Genomic DNA, 24,303 nt, shown 5'->3' with positions numbered 1-24,303 from the left:
AATGTGCAGGTTGTGTATGTGAAGATATTCAAATACTGCGTCTGGCTGTTGTCCAAAGGAATTATGAGTTTAGAAGGTTTTCAGAGTGGCATGTATAGTCATGATTACCTGGCTTCTCTGTTTTGCACTCGTCATGATGTTTCTCTTCGTTCCTCATAGAATCTTTGCAGTTACATTTTGGAAGCGTCAAACTAAATCTAAAATGTCGAGTTAGTAAATAGTGTGTGGTGGTTAAGTGAGCCAGAAGCTGACAAAACTCTTTATTCAGCAATGCTCACGTTCTTTACAGTCAATCGATGTCCGTCTACAAATAAATAAATCAAACACATGGGTTGGTTTGAGAGTACATCCCGCATTTCAGCAGCAAAAGCTGCAATTAAGGACAAACTAATGAGGTTTATATTCAAAGGACACTTTTACATTTTCTAAAGTCCATCATAATGCAATCTTTCCCATATGTTGAAAGTTGCTGGTTGCTGCAGTCAATCCTCTGCCCATACTGGCCACAGAGAGATGCGTTCTAAGTAAAATATATATATGTAGTGTGTTATGAAGTAATTGGGGACAAAATGCACATTCCTTGTTCAGTGCAGTGTCTGAGCAAGTCAAATCAAATGGGTAAGTCTTTTTAAGACCACGTTCCCACTTATTATCGGCGTCCCTGGTTAAACGTAGGGAATTCTATAACAGAAAGACAAAACTTCGGAAGATACCCGTCATTGTGCCAATCCGTTCCCGATCAGAGGAGGTAGCACAATGACCAGACCCATGAGCCAGCAGTCAGTTCAGTCCAGGTGTAGACCTGTGGGGAACTTGCTGCCCAATAGCAATATATTAATATTTTGACTTATGGATTCCCCTAGGTTCTTTTTTTTGTGTATTATAACTTCACCAAAACGCCTGCTTGTTGGTGTTCTATAAACTTCAAATAAAACATATAGATTGTTTCTGCGTGTTTTCCTTCCACCACTCGGTCAATCCCTACAACAGCCATTTGATTTGGCCAGTTTAGCCTCCTGTAGCCTGATATCAGCTTCAGCTAAACATTAGCCTGCAAAGAAGAATGTCATTTTCTTAATGTTTTCTTTTGCCCATTGAAACATCTCCATTGGTGTCAGAATAATGGTTTGCATCAGTGGCCTGCAGACTTGCTCATGCTGCAAGTCGCTTGTCACAGGCGGGTCTCTTTCATCGGGGATATGGGGTTTGTTAAAATAATTTTTCCGTAAACAAATAAATTCACCCAAGGAGGAGATCGGAGACATAAGTAAAGTCGACGTCTGACTTTAATCTTGTACAAGAGGAGCAGTTACAATGCAACAACGTGTGATGATGCTACAGAGGAAGTGCTCAAATCATTGTTGTGACTTGAGTCTTTTAAAGGCACAGGAGATAACGCGTCATTGAAAACATGTAATACAAGACATCATGTGCACAGGGCCCCTGATAACGGTTAGCTGTTCTGCAGGATAGCTTTAGGCCCTGTTTAGGTCATCAGTGGAAATACTAAAGACATTGAAACACTAAAATCATGTGGTTATACAAAATTCTTATAACAGGGTTAATTTGTGATTTTCGCTGCACGGTGGTGTAGTGGGTAGCACTCTCGCCTCACAGCAAGAGTGTCCCGGGTTCGATCCCCGGGTCGGCCCCGGGTTCCTTCTGTGTGGAGTTTGCATGTTCTCCCCGTGTAAGCGTGGGTTCTCTCCGGGTTCTCCGGCTTCCTCCCACAGTCCAAAGACATGCAGAATGACGGATAGGTAAATTGGTGATTCTAAATTGCCCGTAGGTGTTAATGTGAGCGTGACTGGTTGTCTGTCTCTACATGTCGGCCCTGCGATAGACTGGCGACCTGTCCAGGGTGTACCCTGCCTTCGCCCAATGACAGCTGGGATCGGCTCCAGCCCCCCCGCGACCCTGAATACAGGATAAGCGGTAGAAAATGGATGGATGAATTTGTGATTTTCAGGAAATGAATGGCCAGCAGTCTTAATATTTAATTGTTTGCCATCACTGAGCATAATACTGAGTTATTTCCACTATTTTCATGCTTTATCATCACTAAATTCTCCCTGATCTACATTCCAGACTTCTGGAAAAAATGTCCAAAATAGTGCATTTTGAAGAATAAAATTCATATGATGGAGCTTCAGTCAAAGGTTTTATTTCATTAAAAGAAAGAACAAATATGTATCTTTATCTGGTATAAATCCCATTAGGATCATCAAGTGCCCACATGGTCATTTGGGGGTCCAAATACGGGGTTCCAAAAGAGTCACCTCTGCCCGAAAGGGTTTTTGGAGCCCCATAAAACCCCCACCAGTGGTACCATACCCTTCAAATTCATTTTGGAAAGAGCAAAGTTCCCACATATAACAAATAATCCTGTTTAGAATAAATATGATCATTAATCGTGGTGCTAGGAGCACCCAAAAAGTGAAAAATAATTTTGGCGGTTCAAAAAAAGAAAAGAAAAAGGATTTTAGTGACCCACCTCTCACCCAAACAGTAAGGAATGTTGATTCTTCAGAATTGTGTAGTACACATACGATGAACTAAGACACCAATTTTCAGCTTTCTATCACTATTAGAACAGAAGTTATGGGCCTCCAAAAATGCAAACAAATGAAATGCGAAATTCCAATGTGTCAAAAAGGGGTGTGGCACTTGAAATTCAAACCGTTTGAGATTCTGACCTGAAACTTCAGATTCTGTCGTTTGGTAACATAAGGCATATTTTCACCGCTTTTCAGCAAAATCTGAGAGGTGTCATGTATATGGGTGGCTGAGTTGGCATGGAATGACCCATATGTCATTGATGGATTGATGGGCATTGAGTTTTTCCTCATGACATGACATAATGACACACATTTGATATATTCTGTCTCCCCCTCAGAGCCTCAGGAGCAGCAGGTGCTCAGAGCAGCTACCACCGGCCCCTCTACTATCAGCCTCACCTGGAGGATGATTCAGTCATCTCAAGGCTACCGCCTGGAATGGAGGGGCGGGGAAGGTCAGATGTGCACGTCGTACGCACGTTCAAACATTCAAGTGTCCCTTTTGTAGTCTTTTTGTGCATTACATGTAACGTACTGTAGTTTATAGGAGGGCCATGCAACACGGACAAGTTATTTTGGTGATGGTTTCGTTATGTACTATATTTGACTGAGTAATGCTGTGTGTTCTGATTCACATTGTTTTAATTAATACACAATTTGTATACTGATACTGATGTCTGTCTCTAGGGGGCCGTGTCCAGAGCCTGACCTTTCCGAGAACCACTACCAGCTATGAGCTAACGGGCCTTCAGCCCAACACAGAATATATCATGAGGCTGTACACCCTGTACGAAGGCCGTGAGGAGGCCACGCCTGTCTCCACCGAACCCAGAGGTCAGTAACAGTCTGGGGGTGTTAAAAACTTGATTTATGGGTCATAAATGTGCTGCGGTTGAATTCCAAAGGGCTAGTATCTGTTTTTTTTTATGAGCGTCCTGATCCTCTGGTGTTGCAGGAGATCAGCCGGTGGGAAAGGTGTCCAACCTGAGGGTCGTGGAGTCTCTGGGTAGTACTGTCAGACTCGGCTGGACGGGCGTAGCCGGGGCCACGCAGTATCGCATCGTTATCCTGAACAGAGAAGGTGCTTTATTCATTTAGATGTTTTAGTGCTTATATATATGAAAGAAAACATTCTTGTGATAACAGTATGTTTCTTGTCTCGTCAGTCGGATTAGAGGAAACACAGCTCATCCCAGGAAACCAGGCGACCCTTGACCTCCGAGACCTGACAGTGGGCGTGTCTTATGATGTCAGTGTGACCGCTCTGGTGGGAGAAATTGAAGGAGAAACGGTTATTTTCTCCATCAAACCAGGTGGGCTTAGCAATGACACTGCTGTGTGCTTCATGCTATTTTCCCCAATCACAGCGTAAACTTAAATTGCCATCCGATTTGTAATTAATTCCATAACTTTGCTGTACATTTACATTAGCTGTCATCAAAGTCTCTCATTTATCTTTTGAAATACTGGTCAATATACTGTATGTTATTATAAAGGCTTTCTTAAAAAGATGAATACATCGTGTTCATTGTACGTCCTTCATTTCAGAGCACGGCGTCGGCAGAGTGACTAGACTCAGAGTGACACACGCTAACAGTCGGAGAATTAGAATTGCTTGGACGGGTGCTGTTGGGGCGACGGGTTACAGGGTTACTTGGAGACAAGGCAACAGTAAGTGTAATGCTGTAATATGCATGCGATCATTCTGAATCCCGTATTATTGTTTTCGCTATTGCATCAGCGACTGACTGTTTTATATCTTTCATTGCTTTTTTATGTGCTTGATTTTATATAATATTATGGTCTGCCTTGCAGATGCAGAGCAGGCGCATGTCGTGGGGGCGGAGGTCACAGCCTACACCATAGACGGCCTGCAACCGGATGAGGCTCTGGTCATTGGTGTTGCAGCTATGGTTGATCAGCGCGTTGGCGAGGTGGTCCCGCTGTCTAGTCGGACTAATCCCCACGCAGGATCCGTGGCTGGCCTTCGCATCGTTGACGTCACGTCTCAGAGGATACGCATTACATGGGCACGTGTTGCTCGGGCAACCGGCTATAAGGTCACTTGGCGGCGTGATGATGGTGAGCAATGATCAGGATTAATACTCAGTATTCCACAGATGCAGGGTGATATAAAGAAGAGTAGTAATCGTTTTGATGATCAGTGATCTGGCTGTCGGCCTCTTCCAACCTCATACAGTATGTCTGTAGTTTACATTTTTTTATTTTTGCTGGTGCAGGAGTTGAAACAACTCGTAACGTGGCCGCCGACGTCTCTTCCTACACCATCGATGGACTGCAGGCAGATTCGGCCTACAGTCTCTCAGTTTCTCCACTTATTGGCTCCCGAGAGGGAAGTCCTGCCACCCTGAATATCAGAACAGGTACAACACTGAGCTGTCAAACACACACAAACTTGTCTATTAGTAAGGGAATAAAAAAATAACTGAGTGATTGCTTCTTGGCCCAACCTTCAGAGTCCGATCAGTCTGTGGTCGGCACTGTGACGTCAGTGCAAATCCAGAGGGGTCGCGGAGAGGTCGTCCGGGTCACTTGGGTCGGCGTGCAGGGAGCGACGGCTTATCGTGTGACCTGGAGGAGAACAGACGGTAGACCTGTTGCCGGTCCCTTATTAAGATAAAATCCTCTCACACAGATCGATGCACTAATGCTAATGTTGAATGAGGTACCTATACCTCGGTGTGGATGGAGAAACCCTTCTCACTGTCGTGACTCTGTCCTGCTGCAGGCGGTGAGGAGAGGAGACAAGTCGTGGGGGGAGATGTGACAGCGGTGGACTTGGATCGGTTGGACCCCGGAGCCCAGTACGAGGTGCAGGTCGTGGCTTTAGTTCAAAACAGTGAGGGACCACCTGTGACTGTCCGAGTCACCACACGTGAGTACTGTCTTCCTTTATTTAGACATTATTACAAGTTTTTGTTTAACTCACTAGAACGTGTCGAATAGAGAAAAACCCATGGATGTATGGATTTAAAAGTCTTCTTTAGAGAATGGATGGATTGAACAGTAATTGATGCTTTTCACAAATGACACACATAGCATAACATTGCGCTCTATAAAAAATCTTATATTTAAATTCTATTTTTTACATGTTTTATACTTTAACATTTATATTGAATGAATACTCCCCTGTATCTGTGTATACAGCCGGTACCACCCCTCAGTTACCTACAACTATAAGAGTGGCGGAGGTTACCCAGAATTCTGTGCGGCTTGCCTGGACTTCACTACCAGGAGCCACAGGATATATTCTACGCTGGAAGGTTGAAACAGGTGAAACATGTTATTATATGTGTTATAATGTCTTTCTTCGAGTCTCCGCCTGCTCTACAGTCCCGTCATCCTGACTGTTCACCCCTCTCAGATGGCGGCCGAGGCTTGTCCGTGACCCTGCCTGCTGCGTCCAGCTCCTACCTGGTGACCGGGCTGCGTTTGGGCCGTCGCTACCACTTCACCGTGCAGCCCACCTTTGAAGCCGGACTGGGAACCGAGAGCTCTGTTGATGAACACACTGGTAACGCATTCCTCATCCAGCATACTCGCCACAAACGCCTCTTGGATGCCGTACTTCATCTACACACCTCCCTGTCTGCAGTGTGTGTGGGCGGCCGTCTGGATGTGGTGTTTCTGGTGCCGGCGTCGACCGATCGGATTAACCTCGCGAGGCCTCTGCGCCAACTCCTCACGAGTGCAGCGGGCTCGCTCAACACTATCGGGCCCCGCGACTCTCAGGTGCAGCTCTAAGAGGATACGTCTCAAAACGTGGTGTGGAGAGGTCTTTTCTAGACGTCTAACATGTTGATTATCTTTCTCTTCAGGTGGGAGTTGTAGTTTACGGTTACAGACCCAAATTATGGTTCCTGCTTAGTCGCCATACCGGGTCTGACACACTTCTAAAAGAGATCCAGTCCACACCGTTTTATGAAAGCCCCGGGAATAACATCGGTCAGTTTTTTTTTTCTTTCTCTCCATGGCTGTACTTGCTGCTCGACGTGTGTGCATAAGAAGTTTTATATTTCTGTCTCCCTCTGCAGGCGAGGCGGTGTCATACACCATGCAGTACCTTCTGACCCCCTCGGCTGGACGGAGACCGAGGGTCCCCGGTGCTGTCGTCATCATCACTGACAGGAAGTCAGCCGACAACCTGACTGTTGCAGCCAGCAGTCTCAGGGCCGCAGGTGTGCTGCAGTCATCTGTCAACGACATTTACAATTTGCTTTAACCTGGTTGGATGTAACTACCTTCACCTACAAGATCACTTTAGTCGCCGTCCAAGCGATAGAAGTGTCTGCAACTGATTTTAAATGATCATTTCCTAAAAATTGTCATAAAGGAATACGTCATGCATATGTTCATTTGCTTATTTGCAATTCTTTGCACCTTTTCTCTGTTTTTTTGTTGGTTGTTTTGATTCTTAGTTTGATGTGAGAAGTTTTCTTCAAGAACTCAAAGTTACATAGGAGGAGTAATTGAAATACAAATGAATGGTCATTTTGTGGTGAAGTATTCCTTTAAGTCACTGGACCTGTTACTGATGCCCCCGTCTTCAAAAACCTAAAGCAAGTCCAGTTGCCTGAGACAAAACTTTAATGTGTGTGTGTGTGTGTGTGTGTGTGTGTGTGTCTGTGTGTGTGTGTGTGTGTGTGTGTGTCTGCTAGGTGTCACAGTGTTAGCAGTGGGTATAGAGCAGGCAGATACGGAGGAGCTGCGTCGGGCGGTGACGGATGGCAGTACCCAGAACATCCTGTACGTCCATGATGCAGCACAGTTGGACAGCGTACAAACTGAACTGGCAGACTTGCTCTGTGGCATTGCCAGAATACCAGATGTAAGAAGAAACCTGAGAAAATGTGTTTTTTTTTTTTTTTTTTAATGGCATGGAATAATTACTCTAATATATATTCGGATATAATAAAAAAAAACCTCTCTGATCTGAGCCTGATGTTTCTCTCCTTTTTTAGGTAGGTCCAGCCCCGTGTACCACTCATTGCCCTCAGGTGAGTTCTCCAACTGTGCTTTCATGCTGTATTAACTCCTTTGCACCTGTGATAATGTTGTACTGTAGACTTAATAACTGCCAGAAACATCCTCCTCCATGCTGTTTGCTTTTATGAATTTTAATCTTTCCAATTTCTTTCAGGGTGAGAGGGGAGAACGGGGAGAAAAGGTGCAGTACAGGAAGCGAATACATGTTTTACCACTCTCCAAGTCATTTGTGTTTTCAGCTTTGATAGGCCAGTCTTTCTTTGACTCCGCAGGGTGAGAGAGGAAGAGATGGTGTCGATGGACGCAAGGGAGATCCCGTGAGTCATTCATTTACATGTGATTTTTCTAAATGTTATTGGTCGTATATACTAACGTGGTGTCTATATATGTGTGTGTGATGAAGGGCCGTGATGGTCAGCCTGGGAGAGATGGCCCCAGAGGACCTGAAGGACGCCCAGGTACACCAGGCCACACCGACCCGATTGACCCCTCAGTGGGCACGAAAGGAGCAAAGGGGGAGAGAGTGAGTGCAGCTAACGCCATACAAAAACAAATATATCAAACTTCCTTCATGAGGACTGAAGTAACCGTTTATCTTCCGTTTAGGGTTTTCCTGGCATTGATGGAAATCCAGGGTTGCCAGGACGACCGGGCGCCTCTGGAAATGCAGGGGTCCCGGTGAGTCGGGGGACCAGAACCCACAGACCCATTGGACGCGTTCATGTTGTCATATGCTCACAGAGGTGACAGTGATGTTGTTTTTGTGTCTGCAGGGTTCACAGGGCCAACCTGGAATCAGAGGGGACCGAGTGAGTCATACTCCGTTTCTAGACCTGCAGATTGTTTATGTGCATATTTCAACATTCAATACAGTGCTTCCTTTTTTTTTATTGTTCTAGGGTGAAGATGGTGTGTCAGGGCCCCAGGGGCCAAAGGGAGGTAAAGGTGAAAGGGTGAGCTGAGTGATCATTTCTGACCTTTTTCCTAACGCGAGTGTCTGTAATGTGTTTGTGTTTGAAAGAGACTGAGAGCAAAGTGATTGTGTGCGTGTTCACGGCGCTTTGCTGATGCTTTAGGGGGAATCGGGCGTGGCTATATCAGGAGGGGGTCTTCCAGGGAGGAAAGGCGAGCCAGGAATCCCAGGAATACCGGTAAGAAAGTCACTGGGTCCACTTCAATGTTAAATAAGCTTTTTATGGCCAAATTCTTCCTAAATCCCAGAGTGGTCCTTACTATACATGTCTGTATACTGACCGGTGTTTGTGTTGTGTACTAAGGCTACCCCTGGTCTGCCAGGCAGCGATGGGATCAAAGGTGAGGCTGGAGCTCCGGGGACACCTGGTCGGGATGGTCGCCCAGGTATACCGGGAACACCAGGACTCTCCATTAAGGTTAGCCTCCTCCTTTGAGATTATTCTCAATAAAATATCTTAAATATTCAGGTTGTTTTGCAAGAAAACATCTTAGAGCCTCAGTTTTATTGTGTGGCTGTTTAAACTCTAACTAACTACATTTTGTTATGTTAATTATCGACTATAAAAAAAAAACCTTCTCGTCGATTTATTTAGAGAGCTTATTAAATTGTTAATGGAGTTGGATTTTCGCTGCAGCCACTCCTCCAAGATGAAGCTGTTGTTGTCGGACTTATGCACAAGGTGGTAGCAGTGAGCCACTTACTAGTAACTCTTCAGTGGAGGTTTGAGCATTTCCTGTATGTGCCTGGAAAGCTAAGAAGTATCCTTATTACACAGTATCACTTTAAGTGTATCTTTTTTTTTTCAAATTTTTTTTCAAGCGATATTAACGATTTCCTCTCATTTCTACTGCATCCAATAAACACTTTGATATTTCTTGTTAGATAGTATTTCCCAGCCAATTACCATTTCAACCTTTTTTAATTCCTCAGTATTGGAAGCGGCTGTTTTCTGTGGATTAAAAAGAATAACTTATTTCTATCATGTCAATCATTTTCATCTTCGTCCTGGTGCTGTTGTCATCGATTTTAATTTTTACTAGTTTATCTTAACGTTGAGACGCTATGTGCAGTAACATAGAGGTGGATGTGAATGTAAACGGTGTGTTTAGAGAAATGTGTCCTAACAACAACGTTCCCCCTCCGTCCCGTTCTGTAGGGAGACCAGGGCAGGCCAGGAGATAGGGTGAGTCACACCATCACCACCAGCTTGTCCTCTCACTGCAGAATCTCCCGAGGAGCATGTACCCATAATGATCCTCGACACGTATCTCTCTGTGCTGACAGGGACCTCCAGGAGTCGGCAGCGGGGTCGCAGTGAAGGGCGACGCAGGCTCCCCAGTAAGTGCTGCCAATCACTGCCGATGTGCTGACACGCTGGCTTTGCAGATGAACTCGTGTGTGCACTTGGGTGTGTGTTTTGCATTCACTAATTGCATTTTTATTATCAGGGTCCTCCAGGACCTCCAGGGGCTCAGAGTCCTAGAGGGCCAGCGGGACCTCAGGGCAGCAAAGGAGACAAGGTAGCCGAAGATTGATTCAGTGTATGAGCATTTGAGCTCATGAGTGAGGTGGGTGTGTAACAAAGCCATGGCTTGTGGTTGCTTGTTTTTTTCAGGGCGATGGTGGCGATGGGGTGCTTGGACCTGCAGGCAGACAAGGAGACCCTGGGGACAGGGTAGGTGGAGGGTGTGGCAATTTTTGACGGCTGACGTCACGATAAAGAATCTGTTCCCCACAACATGAATACATGGAGAGCACACACCTCTGCTACACAGTCCTCATTACACTAATCACAAATCTTTTCATCTGCGACCGGCGGCTCTGTTTCTGTGCTTATGAAATCAAACCTCATAATCATGTCATTTTTGAGATTCCCTGCTGTCTAATAGTCGAGCACACAAAACACATCGCCCTTGATGGAAGCGATGATCGAGCATTGTGGTCATGTCTTTCAGGGACCCCGAGGGCCTCCGGGAGAAATTGGTGGCAAGGTAAGATAAAGGTAAGAATCACTCCTGCTGAAAGCTGTTTAATGGAGGGATGATGTCTGTCACTGTCTGTCCTGATAGGGGGACCGAGGACAGCCGGGTGAGGCTGGATCACAGGGAGACAGGGTGAGTGCTAAGTATGTGCACGTCCGTGTGTGGATTTTAACAGTCTAGATGTGGCACCGGTTATAGCCATAGTCTGTAGTGTTTATGCAGCAGTCACAGTTTTCTGTTAGATGCAGGTTTTCATTCACAGGATGTGACTTTGGTCATGTGTCGTTTTGCAGGGGGAGAGAGGACCGGCTGGTGAAGCTGGGGAGAGAGTGAGTATAGCAGTGTTGCTGTGGTTTTAAATGTAACCGTTGACATCCTCTCCTTTTAGTGGGATTGTGTGCTGTTATCTGAATAATGTCATCTGGCAGGGGGACCCAGGGAAGCCGGGCCTCGCGGGAGCAACAGGGCTGAGAGTGAGTAACAGACTGCCGCGTAGTATCGGCTGATGACGTCGGCGTTCCTTTTTGTTTCATCTCCGCTGATTGTTATGAATGCAAAGAGAGTCTCACAAATGAGTCTTTCCATTTGTCCTCAGGGTTTAGCGGGGCCCACCGGAGCGCCGGGAGAAAAGGTGAGGCTGATTAAATTAAATGTAATCATACAAGAAGCAGCGGGTCAACAGAAACGTGATTCCATCACAGAGCGTTTCATAATCTGATGAAATTAATTTCCAAGCAAAGATGAAAGAACAATTGGACCTGTCTGTTTCCAGGGAAACGAGGGTGCACGCGGAGAGCCGGGCAGAACTGTGAGTTATCAGATAAAGGGGAGGGAGTAATCATAACATATAATCGTTTATCTGTCCTTTCATTTTGAATATGCACTTAATGCCTGTGACTATCTGATGACATGATGATGTTACTGGGATCATGCAGGCTACAGGCTTTCCCGGGAAGAAAGGGGAACAGGTAAGATGTCGTGATCTCGTAACACTTTTTCATTTTAGCAGAACTTGCTGTCCCTTCACCCCCGGTGTGTTTCATGTCCTTTGCTGTCCTAAAGGGCGACCGAGGCCTGTCTGGTCCCGAGGGGCTGCGGGGGGAAAAGGGAGATTCTGGACAGAGAGGAGAGAAAGTGAGTAACCAGGGGGATGATGATGATGATGATGATGATGATGATGATGATGATGATGCAATGTTTGTGCGGTGACGTCTTTCTGAATTACATTCCTTCTCCTCCCGGCCATTTTGCAAGGGGTCTCCAGGGTCAGGGGGGTCAGCTGTGGGACTTAAAGGGGAGCCAGGAGAGCGGGTGAGTTCCACTTTATAAAAAACACCAAATGCCACAACCGTGACGTTTACAGCTGCTGTGATGTATGCCTGACAGTAGCATCCATTATTCATGTTCTCTCGTGCCACCTGTCAGTGTAAGTCATGCCCCAAAACCCGCTCCGACCCAAACACATGTGCTCTTCCCTCAGGGACTCGCTGGCATCAGTGGAAAGCCGGGAGCCAAGGTGAGGGGCCCGCCGTGTTTCTGTTTTTGTGTTCGTAGCCTTTTGGTTTGTCAGATTGTGAAACTGGCCTTTTAACTGTTCATTAGGGAGATGCAGGTGAACCAGCAGAGAGGGGGGAGGACGGGCGGCCAGGAATCCCAGGGAAGCCTGGTGTTCCTGGGAAACAGGTGAGGATGGTTCCATTCAATCTTCCCCACACATTTTCAATATCATGTACGTACAGCCGGATGTAGTATGTGAGTAGAGATAATCAAATGGTACCTTTGCTACAGCATCTCTGAGAGACAAACTGCTCTCCTCTGTTTTATAGCATTGAATCTAAACTGTATCTTTGGAATGAAGATGTCGACTTGGGAAATTGCAGCATTTATCACAAATTTGTAACAAGTTATTGACGACAATTGAAGAAGAAAACCAACCGCTAATTAAAAAATCAAATCTATTGTTAGCCGCGGCCCTAGTGATCTCGTCTTTGCTTTAGTGGTTTTCTTTACGCAGAGCAGTCATTACATTGAGCTGTTGTAAAATCATAGTCGAGCAGGTAGCGTTATTGTTGCGTGTTGCTCTCAGCGCTGTAATCAACGATCAGACCGCCTGTTCAGCTCTCTTCTGTTCCCCCCAACATGCCTCTCTTTTTAATGATGCCACTTTAGAGGTAAAACACACTGTGTGTGCACGACAACACTTTCCTCACAACTTCTTTTCTATTTGTTCTCTACCCTGCTACATAGAGATGAAATTGTAGACATTTTTTTAACTCAATCAAGGTTTTCCCCCAGTTAAAATGATCTTGCATAAAGTGATATGTTGGTGTGAATACTTATTTCTTCCAGGGAGAGAGAGGAGACAAGGGTGACGAAGGCACGCCTGTGAGTATACCTTCCTCTTATTGATACCAATGCTTGATATCCACTCTCATCATACATGTGTGTGTTGATTGAGTAAGATCAGTGTGTATACATCACTGAAAATGTCTCTTTTGTGTTTGAACCTGCTTTTCATCAGGGGGAATCTGGACTTCCAGGGAAGTCAGGAGAAAGAGGACTGAGGGTGAGACGAGTGTCTAGGATACATTTAAGAGTCACGTTTCATTCTAAATCTTTAAAACCATCAATGTAAAGTTGAGTTAACAGGTATTTTTGATTGCCCCCCCCTCCTCAGGGACTGGCTGGTCAGCCAGGTCGGGCAGGAGAGAAAGGGGATGCAGGAGACCCGGGAGGGAACGGACGAAACGTGAGATTTCTCATCATACACAGCTTTTCAATATGCTCTTGTTCTTTTCCGTCTTGAGAGAAGAAACGTGAGGAAGGTCAGCTACTCAGCATACATTGGTCTGTGTTCACTCACAGGGCAACCCTGGACCCGCGGGACTGAGAGGAGAGAGAGGAGAACTGGTTTGTTCTCTGCTTTTTTAATTTAGTCACAAAGTGCTTAAATACCATTTTATGTCCGCTGTCGGCCGGCTCACACATTTCACCCTCTTCTTCAAGGGACCCCAAGGGCCTCCGGGACCACCGGGGAAAGTGGTGAGTGCGTCACCCTGTACTGTAACTTAAACCGTAATTGATAAAAACATTTTCACTTCCTACATCTCACACATCCCCAATTTTTATACGTGACTTTTCAACAGGCCGACATCCAGGGCCAGCTGAAGGGAGAGAGAGGAGAGAAGGTAGGTCCGGTATCTGTGGAGAGCTTGTCAGTTGGAAAAATCTCCCAAAAATGTCATGATTAGAAATGTTCAACATCATTGTGATATCCAGGGTGAGGACGGCGACCCAGGAGAGCACGGTGGCAAAGGCCCCAAAGGCGAGGGGGGGACTCCCGGAGCCCCGGGCCTACGAGTGAGTTTCCCTCATTCTTCAATTTGGTCAATGCTTTCTGTGCATCTGATAACCCATCGTGAGGCGTATGCACCTGGACGTGTAGTGACCCTCGTTTCCTGTCGATGTTGCATGCCTGACTGATGTTCTTTCTCCGCTGCATTTAAAGGGTCCCGAGGGACAACGTGGACCCGCCGGTACCAGAGTAAGTCTGCTTTCTGTCACTTCTTCTCGACTTAAACTCAATGTCAATTATTTGCTCATTTCCTTTCACGCACATTTACATCCTTCCCACCTCTAATGTGTCCAGGGTGACGCCGGGGAGCGAGGAGCGCCTGGAGAGAAGGTTTGAAATCAATCGGTGCGGCCGGTCGTCACAATATCACCTTCTGAACTGAGCTGTGTCATTTTGTCAATATTGAAAGAAGAAGAAAAGAAAAGAAACCTGGCAGTTCTCGCTGTCCTTCAGTTTCTCCCAGAGGGGCTGGCAGAAAGCTTCACTTTGAATTGTGCCACTTAAGCTGCTCTGATTGAAATGTGTGTTTTCTAACCGTAAACGTCTGTGTGATCAGGGAGAGAGAGGAACATCGGGGATAGATGGACGTCCTGGTCTGGATGGTAAACCAGGTGCTGCCGGACCCCCTGGTCAGAGGGTACGCAGCTTCTCTTATAAATCACATTGTGTGTGTGTGTGTGTGTGTGTGTGTGTGTGTGTGTGTGTGTGTGTGTGTGTGTGTGTGTGTGTGTGTGTGTGGCCTCAATGGTTGCTCAAAGTGTTGCTCATGTATTTGTGTTTTTCTTTGTATTACAGGGGGATTCAGGGAAACAGGGGGATCCTGGGAGGGATGTGAGTTCAATTGTTACTGTGTTTGTTTGAAAAAAGCACGTATCCCTGATATTGCATTAGTATCACATTTTTGCTTCTGGTTTTGATCTTGCTATCTTGCAAATTCTGTTTTAAACACATTTCCAGTAAACGCCTCTGAATTGCAAACACGTATGCACTTCCTGAGTACGAGCTGCAGAGGGCACTGTGGAGGTGGTCACGTTCAGTCCTCACTCCCGCGGCCGGTTGCATAAGCCGACTGTCGGGAAATACATCTCCAGGCCAGTCCGGTGTCACAGGAGACTATTATGTAATATTGATCATAATAAAGATTCCGGGAGCCCTCGAGTGCTCAATTTACAGTGTAGTTAAAGAGTCTAAATCCTGTTTTGAGGGGAAGACACATGATCCTTCGCTGCTGCTGTTCATCCAAAAGAAATTGCAGTTGCTATTTCAGTCATGTCTGCTCAGTGGTGCTGCACTTTGAAACTACTGAATAATAGATTTTGAGCTCTCCTTTAACTGTCCGTACATCCCCGCAATAAAGCGCCAAATTTGAGCAAATCTGTATTAGTTTAGCAGGAATTTAATCTGAATAAAACTGAGGTTAATTACTCACTGTGATGTGCGTTGGTTTGATTCACAGGGTTTACCAGGACTTAGAGGGGAACAGGGCCCCTCGGGGCCTGTTGGGCCTCCAGGAACAGCGGGGACACCTGTGAGCGCGTAGACACACACACACACACACTTTTATTTTTGTATTTACGTTTCACTCCATTCCATTCGTTTTGTTTCTCTACATTTCAGTGTGTTTTTGACCGTAGTTATGTGTCGTATTTCAGGGGAAAGCAGGTGAAAATGGCAAACCTGGTGCTGCTGGCAAAATGGTAACTCCTTACTATAATACCTTCTCAGCTGAATGAATGAAATGTCCACTCTGCCTGACATGCTGTGAAAGATGTTATTCTCGGCTTGACTGACATGCTGTGATATTTATTGCAAACAGTCAGAATATGAATGTTGTTCAGCGGGTTTTTCCCTCTTAGCATGTCTCTCTATCATTCTCTAATTTGGTAATGGCGTCGACAATAAAGCAGAGAGGACATTTATGTCGGGCTCGGCTGCATTACGCTCGTCTTAAGTGAGTCTTCGATGCAGTGGCAATGAATTATGGGAGCGCTCCCGCAGCAGAGCGGCCATTCTTCAGTGTGTTGGTTTGTTTGAGTCTGTGATGCCTTTTTTGTTTTCCGACTTCCAGGGCGAGGACGGCGTGCCGGGTGAAGACGGCAGGAAGGTTTGTGGCTTTTTATCAGGTTACACCATCATTTGATAGGATGAGCTTTTAGTCAAATAGGGTTTCATTCATTATGTTTGCAAGTGTTTTTAATACGACACACAGAGAAAAGTAAAGTCAGATAATACTTGAATGTCTTTTTAGAACATTGTTTGTGACGACTGTGAATCTGACTCTGCTGTCTTTCATCTGCAGGGAGACAAAGGAGAATTGGGAGCAGCTGGAAGAGATGTCAGTTTTTCCTCATCTCCTTTTCTATCATTATCTCTCCTCGTTTAGTTGTCTGTTTGCTTCTGTATCCCGTCCTGTCGATCTGCCCCCTCTCACCCCGCTGCTTCCTGTATCGATCCCTGACTTTATTGTATTACACACCAACCTTCCTCCTTTTTGTTTTTCCTCATCATCACTTCTCCTCTCAAGTCTGTATTTATCAATCGTAGTTTGCTCTGACATTGACATCGCCGTCACACTCTCACTCACCGCTGAATCAATAGGCTTCTGAGGAGCCGCGATATAAATTCACTCGCCTCTAATGATCAAGCCTCGCCTTTTTCGCTCGAGCCACTTCTGAGAGGAATCCAGAGAGGCACCAAATGTCAGTGCTGCGCTGGTTTCATGTGCAAATTCACATTAATTATCTGTGGAACATCAGTGGAGGGGTGGCAGCGGCCACCTGCTTTGATTTGATAGTTCAGCCTCGGCTGGAGTGCAGGAGGAAGTAACCCTGCATAGAGACTCAGTTGTGTAATGTGTTTTTCAGGGCCGGGACGGGCAGAAAGGAGACCGGGGCCTTGCTGGGATCGCTGGACCCTCTGGCCCTTCGGGGCCTCCTGGAGTACCTGGCAGCATCGGCCCTCCCGGACAGGTGCAGCTATCGACACATTTGAAAACATTATGAATGGGAATCATCTTTACTAATCTGTACGCTGTCCCTGTCTCTCAGGTGGTGTATGTTAAAGGAGCAGCAGTAGCAGCTATCCCCGGCCCCCAGGGGCCTCCAGGAACTCCTGTGAGTACGCATGACCTTCTGATATTCTTCTTAATTACATTCCTTTAAAAAATGCTTATTACAGTCACAGCTGTGTCTGAAGCGTTTTGTGTTAGGAATGAAACGGACCTCCAGGGCTAAACGTACAATAAAATCATCAAACACACAAATAAATTCTTCTGCATGTAACATTTTGTGTTGTCTTTTTGCATACTATCATAGAAGCACGTTACAGAAGCATCAGCATCAGATCTCTAGCTGATATCTATCTAGCTCCCGTGTGGTCGTTTTGTCCCCAGCCGTATCGCTCTCCCAGTGGAGCAGCAGAAATGTGTGTGTTATTTTATCTACATCTGTCCCCGTGTGCTGCCGCCGCCCTCCCACAGTCTTATCTGTTGATGTTTGTTATCATTGTCCTTGCTCTGCCCTTCAGGGCGTACCTGGGATCCATGGAGCGGTGGGGGCCAGAGTAAGTCCTAGTTGTCTGTATCGATCCCCGTTTGCTTTCCATTAGTAACCCCTCAGTGGCGTTCCTGATCTTCTAACTTTCTTTGTTTCCAGGGAGACAGAGGCCCGGCCGGCGCCAAAGGTGACCCTGTAAGTCAAACGTCCATCCTTCTTGATTTGAGAGCGTGACGTGAGCGGTGCGTTCGTGTGTTTTCTGTTGACACTTTTATATCTTTTTATTGGCAGGGAGACCCAGGAGAGGATGGAGCGCCGGGCAAACCCGGGACAGCGATGGTAAGACGTCGGCTCATCACCCGTCGCGACCCAGCTGTGACTCATGGAATCTTTTATTGTCAATATAGTTCATCTCTGTCGACTGATGTTTTTTTGTTTCCCCTCACCAGGATGTACAGAAGGCTATGATCAGTTTTGGCATTCGGGTATGTGGACTGGATATGCAATTTCATGACTGTTAAAAAAGGTGTAGTTAGGTTTCTAGTCTTCCAATGCAATACGTACACCTTTACACTGGATTTCAACATGATTCATTTCTAGCATGACGATCCCTTTTGAGAGAGAAATGTCTGTTGGTAATGATGAAAAATAAAGCCCACAAACGTCACATAGTACTGCACAATTCCTTTTCTGAAGGACCATTTTGATTTTTTTGTTACATTTTTCAACATTGCTTATTTCCAAAAACCTTGCAGCTTCATGTAATGCACATAAAACGACTTTACCACCACCGTTTGTTGGTATAGCATTTTCTTTGTTTTAATCTCAAATATTACTCATGTATGTGTTATGTATAATATACAGTATATATATATACATATATGGATGAATATTTTTAGCACGATGGTCCTGCTGATGGGAAAAGGTCCTGGAATTTAGTGTTTAGTGTTTTTATATATTTTTTCTTGCAAGCGTCATCACCATCTACAGCTTAAGGATACTTTTAGAATTTGTCAATTAGTTTGAAAATAAAAATGCCTTCAGTCCAGTGAAAGAGGATTAACAGGGTTGCTGGTCCAATATGAGATTGGCTCTTGGTTTATTATAAAAGTAGCTAAAACCCACAGCAGCATGTGGGGCTTGATGTCAAAGACGTCAGTGACAGACGTTGGATTATGACTGAATTACTGCAGATGAAAAACCATCTCAGTCCTTCACAGTAAAACCATATCTTTCTATTATTACATTTGTGGCAAATACATTTGAAAATGATCGTTAGACCTTGGATTGTTGGACTCATGTGGAGCACGATTACAATCAACTCTCCAACTGCGGAGATGAAATCTAAATTTAGATGTCCAAAGCATTTCACAGACTGGCAGCTGTGGTCGAACTTTATGAAGCAACCGATTTCCTTTCTTCCCTCCACACAGATGTCTGATCTCAAGGTGGCCGTGGACAGGACGGAGGCACCAGTGGTTCAGAAGGCAGATAAAGGTGAAAAGGGAGGCGCTGGTGAACCTGGACCCAGAGGACTAGCTGGTGCAGATGTAAGTATGTCTAAAGGCATCTTGGAGGCTTACATTAAGATCGTAGCAAATCCAGATGGTGCACTCCATTTGGATGTTAATTAAAATATTGCATCTCTATAATTCTGTTTAACATTTAGATGCTTGTACCTCTGTCCATTTCCCGTTGTGCACCAGGGTCCTCGTGGTTTTCAAGGAGAGAGAGGGGCCAAAGGGGATCAAGGGGACCGAGGACCCGTGGGTGCAACTGGGCCTTCAGGTATAGCCATCGGTGAGCGAGGGCCAGCGGGACTCCCAGGGCCCTCCGGAGAGTCAGGCAAACCAGGAATACGGGGAGATCCTGGGCGAGTTGGGGAAGTAGGGGAGGCTGGAAGACCAGGAGATAAAGTGAGCTGAGGAGTGTCGGGTCAACAGATGAAAGTATTTCATGGACTGAACATGATTCTGCTAACATCCTGTATGTCTGTATTTAAAGGGAGGGAGAGGAGACAAAGGTGACAAAGGAGAATCTGTAAGTGTTTATGTTACATTGATATTGTTTTTGTTTTGGTCCTCCACATCGAAGCGCTGAGAGAAATTCATGTTTTATGTAAACACAGGGACAACTCGGGCTAACAGGAGCAGCCGGTCCACCGGGTCAAAAGGTCAACTCCTCTTCAGCCTTCATATTGATGCAGTGAAACTCCAGGATTCCACATTTTGAAAATATTAGATCCACAGTACATGGAAGGGAGTTTATAAGCATTCGTGTGTGTATGTGTTGTAGGGAGCATCTGCTGACTCAGTGCTGGTTGGTGCACCTGGAGTCAGAGGTCCTCCAGGAACCGTAGGACTGAAAGGAGAACCCGGTGCTGCAGGATCACCAGGACCTCAAGGAGAACGGGTACGATTTACACATCATACAAATAAAACAATCGCATGTTTCTATGTGGAATTTTACTACTTTGAATGTGTTTGACAGGGTTTTGTGGGATCTCGTGGTGATAAAGGAGACAGAGGACAGTCTGGAGAAAACGGCCGTGATGGCTCGCAGGTAAGCATCGTAATCTAGATTCAAATATTCACAGAATCACAGACTCCTAAAGTGAGAAACTCTGATTTTGGTTTGAACATAACTGCACTCAGTACATGATGTAAAACTGTTAAAGTATTGTAAGAAGGAGTGTGTGTTTTGACATTTCAGGGAACAGCAGGAGAACCAGGAAAACCTGGTCAGGATGGGAAACCGGTGAGTGTGAAGTTCTGGATACGATGTTAGACATTTGAAGGTGAAGTTGACAATATTGTACCTTTTTTTAATAGAGCATGATATAGTCATGATTTTCTTCAACGAGACGCGTGTGTAACTATTTAGTGAATATTTCTTTCAACAGACTTGGTAAGTATGGCCTTTTATTATGAATGTTAGACTATAGTTATTGTGAATATTCTATTCATTCTGTTTGCTTATTGTGTATTTGCCTTAATTAACGTACAGTATAGTATATAAATATAGTACTAATTCCTATAAAGGACATTAAGCACCTGCTCATCTTTTTGAAAACATTAAAACCAGCAGGATTCCCATCAGGTTCAATATTTACAGTCATCACTTAAAGTCCAGACATTGACTGCATGGTCGGACACAGCAATCGATGTAAAGAAAGGAGAGGAGGGTATTAAGCACTTCCTCACACTTCTTGTTTTCCTCCCCTCCATGTCGGAGCAGGGCCCAACAGGGCTCGCTGGTCTTCGAGGCCAACCAGTGAGTAACCAGTAACCCAGTAAACCATCTGAGCAAACGACTGGGTTGGCTGATCAAGCTGTCTTTCCCCCTCTTGGGCCGAGGCTTCGTAGATCCTTAGACTGTAACCTTTTGCAACCGTGCGGCTAACTGCTCCGACTTCCTCTCTCGCCTCCAGTCTTATCACTGCCCGTTTCCTTTTCTGTGTTGTTTGTTCCCCCCCTTCCAACACTGTTCTCCCCCTCCCCCCCCCCTCCTGTCATCCAACCTTCCCCCCTCTTTCGTCCTCTCCAGGGCCTGCCTGGGTTCCCAGGAGTTCTAGGCAGACCGGTAGGTTTTCTGCTGCTGGCTGGCATGCTTGAGCTCTGAGCGGAGGGAGGGCTGGGAGAACCCGTCCCCGTGGTATCAGATACAAGTGGAGAATGCTTTAGAGATAGCCGTGGGCTTTAGCTCAGGAAATAGCTCGAAAGATCCATCTGCATTTGACAACAGGAGACTAGAACAACCCATCATCAGCTGCTTTAATCTTTATTCATGTGTGTTGGGAACATCCATCTGAGAGCTGAGATCTAGGATAACAGTCCGATCTGGATCAGTTCCTCAAGGACCAAATGTCCCCGAAGTACAAGTGTCAAAAAGTAGACATTTTTTAAACGTTTAAAACCGCAGGAGATGAAAGGAAGTCATCTGACATCCTGAGCCGAGTTCGTGCCAGGATCTAGTGTACAATAGTAGAGGGGAATAAATATTTTTTTGGTACTCCAAAAAGTACTGTATTGTGGATTCGCCCGAGTCTGCTTATCGCGCATGCAGCTGTTCCTGCTGCTATCTGCTGTGTGCTTATCCCTCTCGCAGCACGGGTTTTTCTGAGCTTACCATGCCAGTGTCTCTGTGTTGACATCGTTGATCCTCTGTGTTTGTATTGTCCCACCTGTTGTCACGAGGCGGTCAGATGCTTACCTGTTTGTATATTTGTGTCTCCTGGAGAGACGCTCGTGTCAATCAGAGACACATTTGTGTTTTGTTTCTGTGAACTCCATGTTGTCCAGTATTGAGTATATTTAATAGTAAAAGTATGAACACTTAAGTGCTCACGTATTCTAAACGTTCAGATATGTTGCTTTAAGCAATAGTTTGACATTTTGGGAGATGAAGTTACCTGCTTTCTTGCAGAGAGTTGAATGAGAAGATCAATATCACTCATATCTGTTCAAGAAAACAAACATTTCCAAGATGTCAAATTATTCTGGTTAAATGTGGTCCGTGAAGTGTCAGTGAGTATTTTCTACCGTGAGTATCCTGTACATGACTTTAATTTTTGCTTCTAGGGAAACTCTGGAGAGCCCGGCATAAGGGGGCCGACAGTAAGTATCACACACACGACGACGCACGCGTCCACATTCACAGACTCTCTGCAGCAGCCGTTTACATGTTGGTGGTCTGCGTTTCCATTAGGGCCCCATGGGTCCCAACGGGCTTCCAGGTCAACCAGGTGTGAAGGTAAGTTTACTACATCTCAGCGTGCTACAGTACGAGTGTCTAGTTCTAGCTTGTGTGCTGAAGTTCTTGTTGTTGCTTGCTGGCAAAAGTCATAAAAAGCATTTTTTTGTCTGTCTGCAGGGTATTCAAGGAGAGCCAGGTGTTGGCATCAAGGTAACTATTCCAGTGGTTTTTTACGTCTTTTAGACAAAAGGTTGAATTTCCCTAGTATCCAATCTGCAGCTCTGCAGTGTGTGAGTTAATTTCTTTTCTCTGCAGGGTCCTCCAGGTGCCCAAGGGAGTACAGGTCTGCCAGGACCAGCAGGTCCCCCCGGAGCGGTAGTAAGTGTCCCCGCCGCTTTTCCTCAAAGAAAAAACACTTACCACTGTATTTGTTCTTACCACTGTATTTATTTCTCCCTGCAGGGTCCGCAGGGTCCTCCAGGACTGTCGGGGCAGGTGGTGAGTATGCGATCCTGATCTTTCCTCCTGCGGTTTGCTGCACTGCGAGGTTGAGGTGCACAGTGAGGAAGTGTAAATTTGATAGAATTTTTCTTGGCCTGAGGCTTTTCAATTATAGCTGAAAATGGGAAGGTAATTACATAAAAACAGCAAAACATGTGTACCAAGTTTCTGCTGACAAATGGCAGCTTCAGCTGTGTTTTGTGTTCATAAATTGAAAAAAAAAGCAGTTTAGAGAACATGTGATTTGTTGTACCGTCAGCTGAGAAATGAGCAATCCTCCCAGCATGTCATGTGATCAGAGTGAACTCTTCTACCACTGTTTTCTTGGTTTCATTTAATTGTAAACTATTGGCCACTTGTGTAACAATATGTCACTATTATAAAATAAATATACCAAAATATATAAAATAATAGAAAACCACATAACTGATGCATTTTAGTTGTGTCATTCGTGGTGTTGGAGGTGAATTGGACACCGTATTGAAGATCACAGATCCTCTTACATGATTTGTAATGTAAACGTGAAAGCACACGCTTGTGATTGCACTGACGTGCTGCTCCTCAGGGTGAAGCAGGTAAACCTGGAGTCCCTGGAAGAGACGGGGTGCCTGGCAAAGAAGGAATACATGGATTATCAGGAAAACAGGTGTGTGTGTGCGTGTTTCTATGTCCCAGTGTTGTGTTCAGACTGTGTATTCAATTTGAAGTGTGTGTCCTCCATGGCGTCATCATTTTGTAATTTGCTCCTCAGGGCATTGGTGGACCTCCAGGCCAGGCCGGTTTAAAGGGGGAGCAGGGAGACAGCGGTCCTCCAGGGAAGGTGAGAACACGCTGTGTCTACCCGGCAGCCTCTGGCTAAAAGGACGGTCAATGAAATTGGTTTAGCGGATGCTTTTATTGGATGTGATCCCAGCTACAGAATGATTTGCTGCCCTGAGTGATAATAAAAAACAATCCTGTAGTGCTATTATTAGCTCCATCCGACGTCTACACTGAGTCTTCCTTCAGGCTCTGTGGTCGGGCTGCTGCTGTTTGTCCCTGTGGGGCTGCCTGCAGCCCAAACGCTGCTCCAGAGACATTCCCCTGCAGTGTGTACACTTATTAACGTTGTCGGGGAGTCCGTAGCGTTGATATCTCAGTGGGCTGCAGCAGTTTTTGACTCATGAAGCTGAAGGGAAAGTTGTTCACGGTAGCCAGAATCATGAGTCACACGCATCTTAGATAATTCCTGTTTAAATGACATTATGGCTCTGGCTGAGCTATCCACTGCAATTTGAAGGATCCAGCATATAAATCCCCTCCCATTTGGTGGTTATTTTGAGCTGGGATTAGGCAGAAGACCTCCACATCCCCTTGCACGCAATCTCAGCGGAACGTCTCTGTTATACAGCTGGTATTGATTGACATTCAAAGAACAAATTCTGAACAAATTAGGACTTCCACGGCAAGTCAAACGTCAAGAACATATTTAGTCACTCTCCCTTGTGTGCGTACTGTCTTCACAGGTCTACAGGGTGGGGGGGGGGGGCTCAGTTGTGATTAGTCAGCACCACTTGGTCTTCACTACCTGACAGTGAGGTATTGTATTTGAACGACTGCAGACATCTGTTAGGAGGGATTGGCTCAGCGTAACAAAGTCTTTGCCAATTCTGATGATGAGGGTCTCAATTAAATTTCAGCTCAGTGAGACTGAAAATGACAGAAGGTCACGAGCATTTAACCGTCTTAACTTTCG

The 24,303-nt window shown here is 45.5% G+C and overlaps 1 protein-coding gene across 1 annotated transcript in view; it reads left to right on the top strand.

The window, feature by feature from the left end:
* Positions 1–24,303, top strand: part of col7a1 (collagen, type VII, alpha 1) — a 49,752-nt gene that overhangs the window by 14,027 nt on the left and 11,422 nt on the right. The window contains exons 13-87 of the mRNA XM_084019577.1: positions 2,897–3,013; positions 3,246–3,392; positions 3,514–3,639; positions 3,725–3,871; positions 4,107–4,229; positions 4,374–4,640; positions 4,799–4,942; positions 5,036–5,167; positions 5,308–5,454; positions 5,727–5,852; positions 5,944–6,093; positions 6,175–6,311; positions 6,398–6,524; positions 6,614–6,757; positions 7,238–7,407; positions 7,541–7,576; positions 7,720–7,746; positions 7,838–7,882; positions 7,969–8,088; positions 8,172–8,243; positions 8,339–8,374; positions 8,465–8,518; positions 8,642–8,716; positions 8,843–8,956; positions 9,698–9,724; positions 9,826–9,879; positions 9,990–10,061; positions 10,157–10,216; positions 10,497–10,532; positions 10,611–10,655; positions 10,817–10,852; positions 10,952–10,996; positions 11,119–11,154; positions 11,296–11,331; positions 11,459–11,491; positions 11,586–11,657; positions 11,778–11,834; positions 12,004–12,039; positions 12,126–12,206; positions 12,873–12,908; positions 13,045–13,089; positions 13,201–13,272; positions 13,389–13,433; positions 13,530–13,565; positions 13,670–13,711; positions 13,803–13,883; positions 14,032–14,067; positions 14,173–14,208; positions 14,435–14,515; positions 14,674–14,709; positions 15,335–15,406; positions 15,531–15,575; positions 15,947–15,982; positions 16,178–16,213; positions 16,743–16,847; positions 16,926–16,991; positions 17,404–17,439; positions 17,532–17,567; positions 17,664–17,711; positions 17,822–17,857; positions 18,806–18,922; positions 19,079–19,288; positions 19,377–19,412; positions 19,501–19,545; positions 19,668–19,784; positions 19,863–19,934; positions 20,085–20,129; positions 20,919–20,954; positions 21,953–21,988; positions 22,080–22,124; positions 22,245–22,277; positions 22,383–22,445; positions 22,530–22,565; positions 23,134–23,214; positions 23,320–23,388. Coding sequence (XP_083875703.1) covers positions 2,897–3,013; positions 3,246–3,392; positions 3,514–3,639; positions 3,725–3,871; positions 4,107–4,229; positions 4,374–4,640; positions 4,799–4,942; positions 5,036–5,167; positions 5,308–5,454; positions 5,727–5,852; positions 5,944–6,093; positions 6,175–6,311; positions 6,398–6,524; positions 6,614–6,757; positions 7,238–7,407; positions 7,541–7,576; positions 7,720–7,746; positions 7,838–7,882; positions 7,969–8,088; positions 8,172–8,243; positions 8,339–8,374; positions 8,465–8,518; positions 8,642–8,716; positions 8,843–8,956; positions 9,698–9,724; positions 9,826–9,879; positions 9,990–10,061; positions 10,157–10,216; positions 10,497–10,532; positions 10,611–10,655; positions 10,817–10,852; positions 10,952–10,996; positions 11,119–11,154; positions 11,296–11,331; positions 11,459–11,491; positions 11,586–11,657; positions 11,778–11,834; positions 12,004–12,039; positions 12,126–12,206; positions 12,873–12,908; positions 13,045–13,089; positions 13,201–13,272; positions 13,389–13,433; positions 13,530–13,565; positions 13,670–13,711; positions 13,803–13,883; positions 14,032–14,067; positions 14,173–14,208; positions 14,435–14,515; positions 14,674–14,709; positions 15,335–15,406; positions 15,531–15,575; positions 15,947–15,982; positions 16,178–16,213; positions 16,743–16,847; positions 16,926–16,991; positions 17,404–17,439; positions 17,532–17,567; positions 17,664–17,711; positions 17,822–17,857; positions 18,806–18,922; positions 19,079–19,288; positions 19,377–19,412; positions 19,501–19,545; positions 19,668–19,784; positions 19,863–19,934; positions 20,085–20,129; positions 20,919–20,954; positions 21,953–21,988; positions 22,080–22,124; positions 22,245–22,277; positions 22,383–22,445; positions 22,530–22,565; positions 23,134–23,214; positions 23,320–23,388 — 5,612 coding nt within the window. The remainder of the gene's footprint in view (positions 1–2,896; positions 3,014–3,245; positions 3,393–3,513; positions 3,640–3,724; positions 3,872–4,106; positions 4,230–4,373; positions 4,641–4,798; positions 4,943–5,035; positions 5,168–5,307; positions 5,455–5,726; positions 5,853–5,943; positions 6,094–6,174; positions 6,312–6,397; positions 6,525–6,613; positions 6,758–7,237; positions 7,408–7,540; positions 7,577–7,719; positions 7,747–7,837; positions 7,883–7,968; positions 8,089–8,171; positions 8,244–8,338; positions 8,375–8,464; positions 8,519–8,641; positions 8,717–8,842; positions 8,957–9,697; positions 9,725–9,825; positions 9,880–9,989; positions 10,062–10,156; positions 10,217–10,496; positions 10,533–10,610; positions 10,656–10,816; positions 10,853–10,951; positions 10,997–11,118; positions 11,155–11,295; positions 11,332–11,458; positions 11,492–11,585; positions 11,658–11,777; positions 11,835–12,003; positions 12,040–12,125; positions 12,207–12,872; positions 12,909–13,044; positions 13,090–13,200; positions 13,273–13,388; positions 13,434–13,529; positions 13,566–13,669; positions 13,712–13,802; positions 13,884–14,031; positions 14,068–14,172; positions 14,209–14,434; positions 14,516–14,673; positions 14,710–15,334; positions 15,407–15,530; positions 15,576–15,946; positions 15,983–16,177; positions 16,214–16,742; positions 16,848–16,925; positions 16,992–17,403; positions 17,440–17,531; positions 17,568–17,663; positions 17,712–17,821; positions 17,858–18,805; positions 18,923–19,078; positions 19,289–19,376; positions 19,413–19,500; positions 19,546–19,667; positions 19,785–19,862; positions 19,935–20,084; positions 20,130–20,918; positions 20,955–21,952; positions 21,989–22,079; positions 22,125–22,244; positions 22,278–22,382; positions 22,446–22,529; positions 22,566–23,133; positions 23,215–23,319; positions 23,389–24,303) is intronic.

This window comes from Eutrigla gurnardus (assembly GCF_963514095.1).
Source record: "Eutrigla gurnardus genome assembly, chromosome: 2".
Lineage (NCBI taxonomy): Eukaryota > Metazoa > Chordata > Actinopteri > Perciformes > Triglidae > Eutrigla > Eutrigla gurnardus.
The sequence above is the reverse complement of the archived record's forward strand: the minus strand, read 5'-3'. Positions and strand labels throughout refer to the sequence as shown.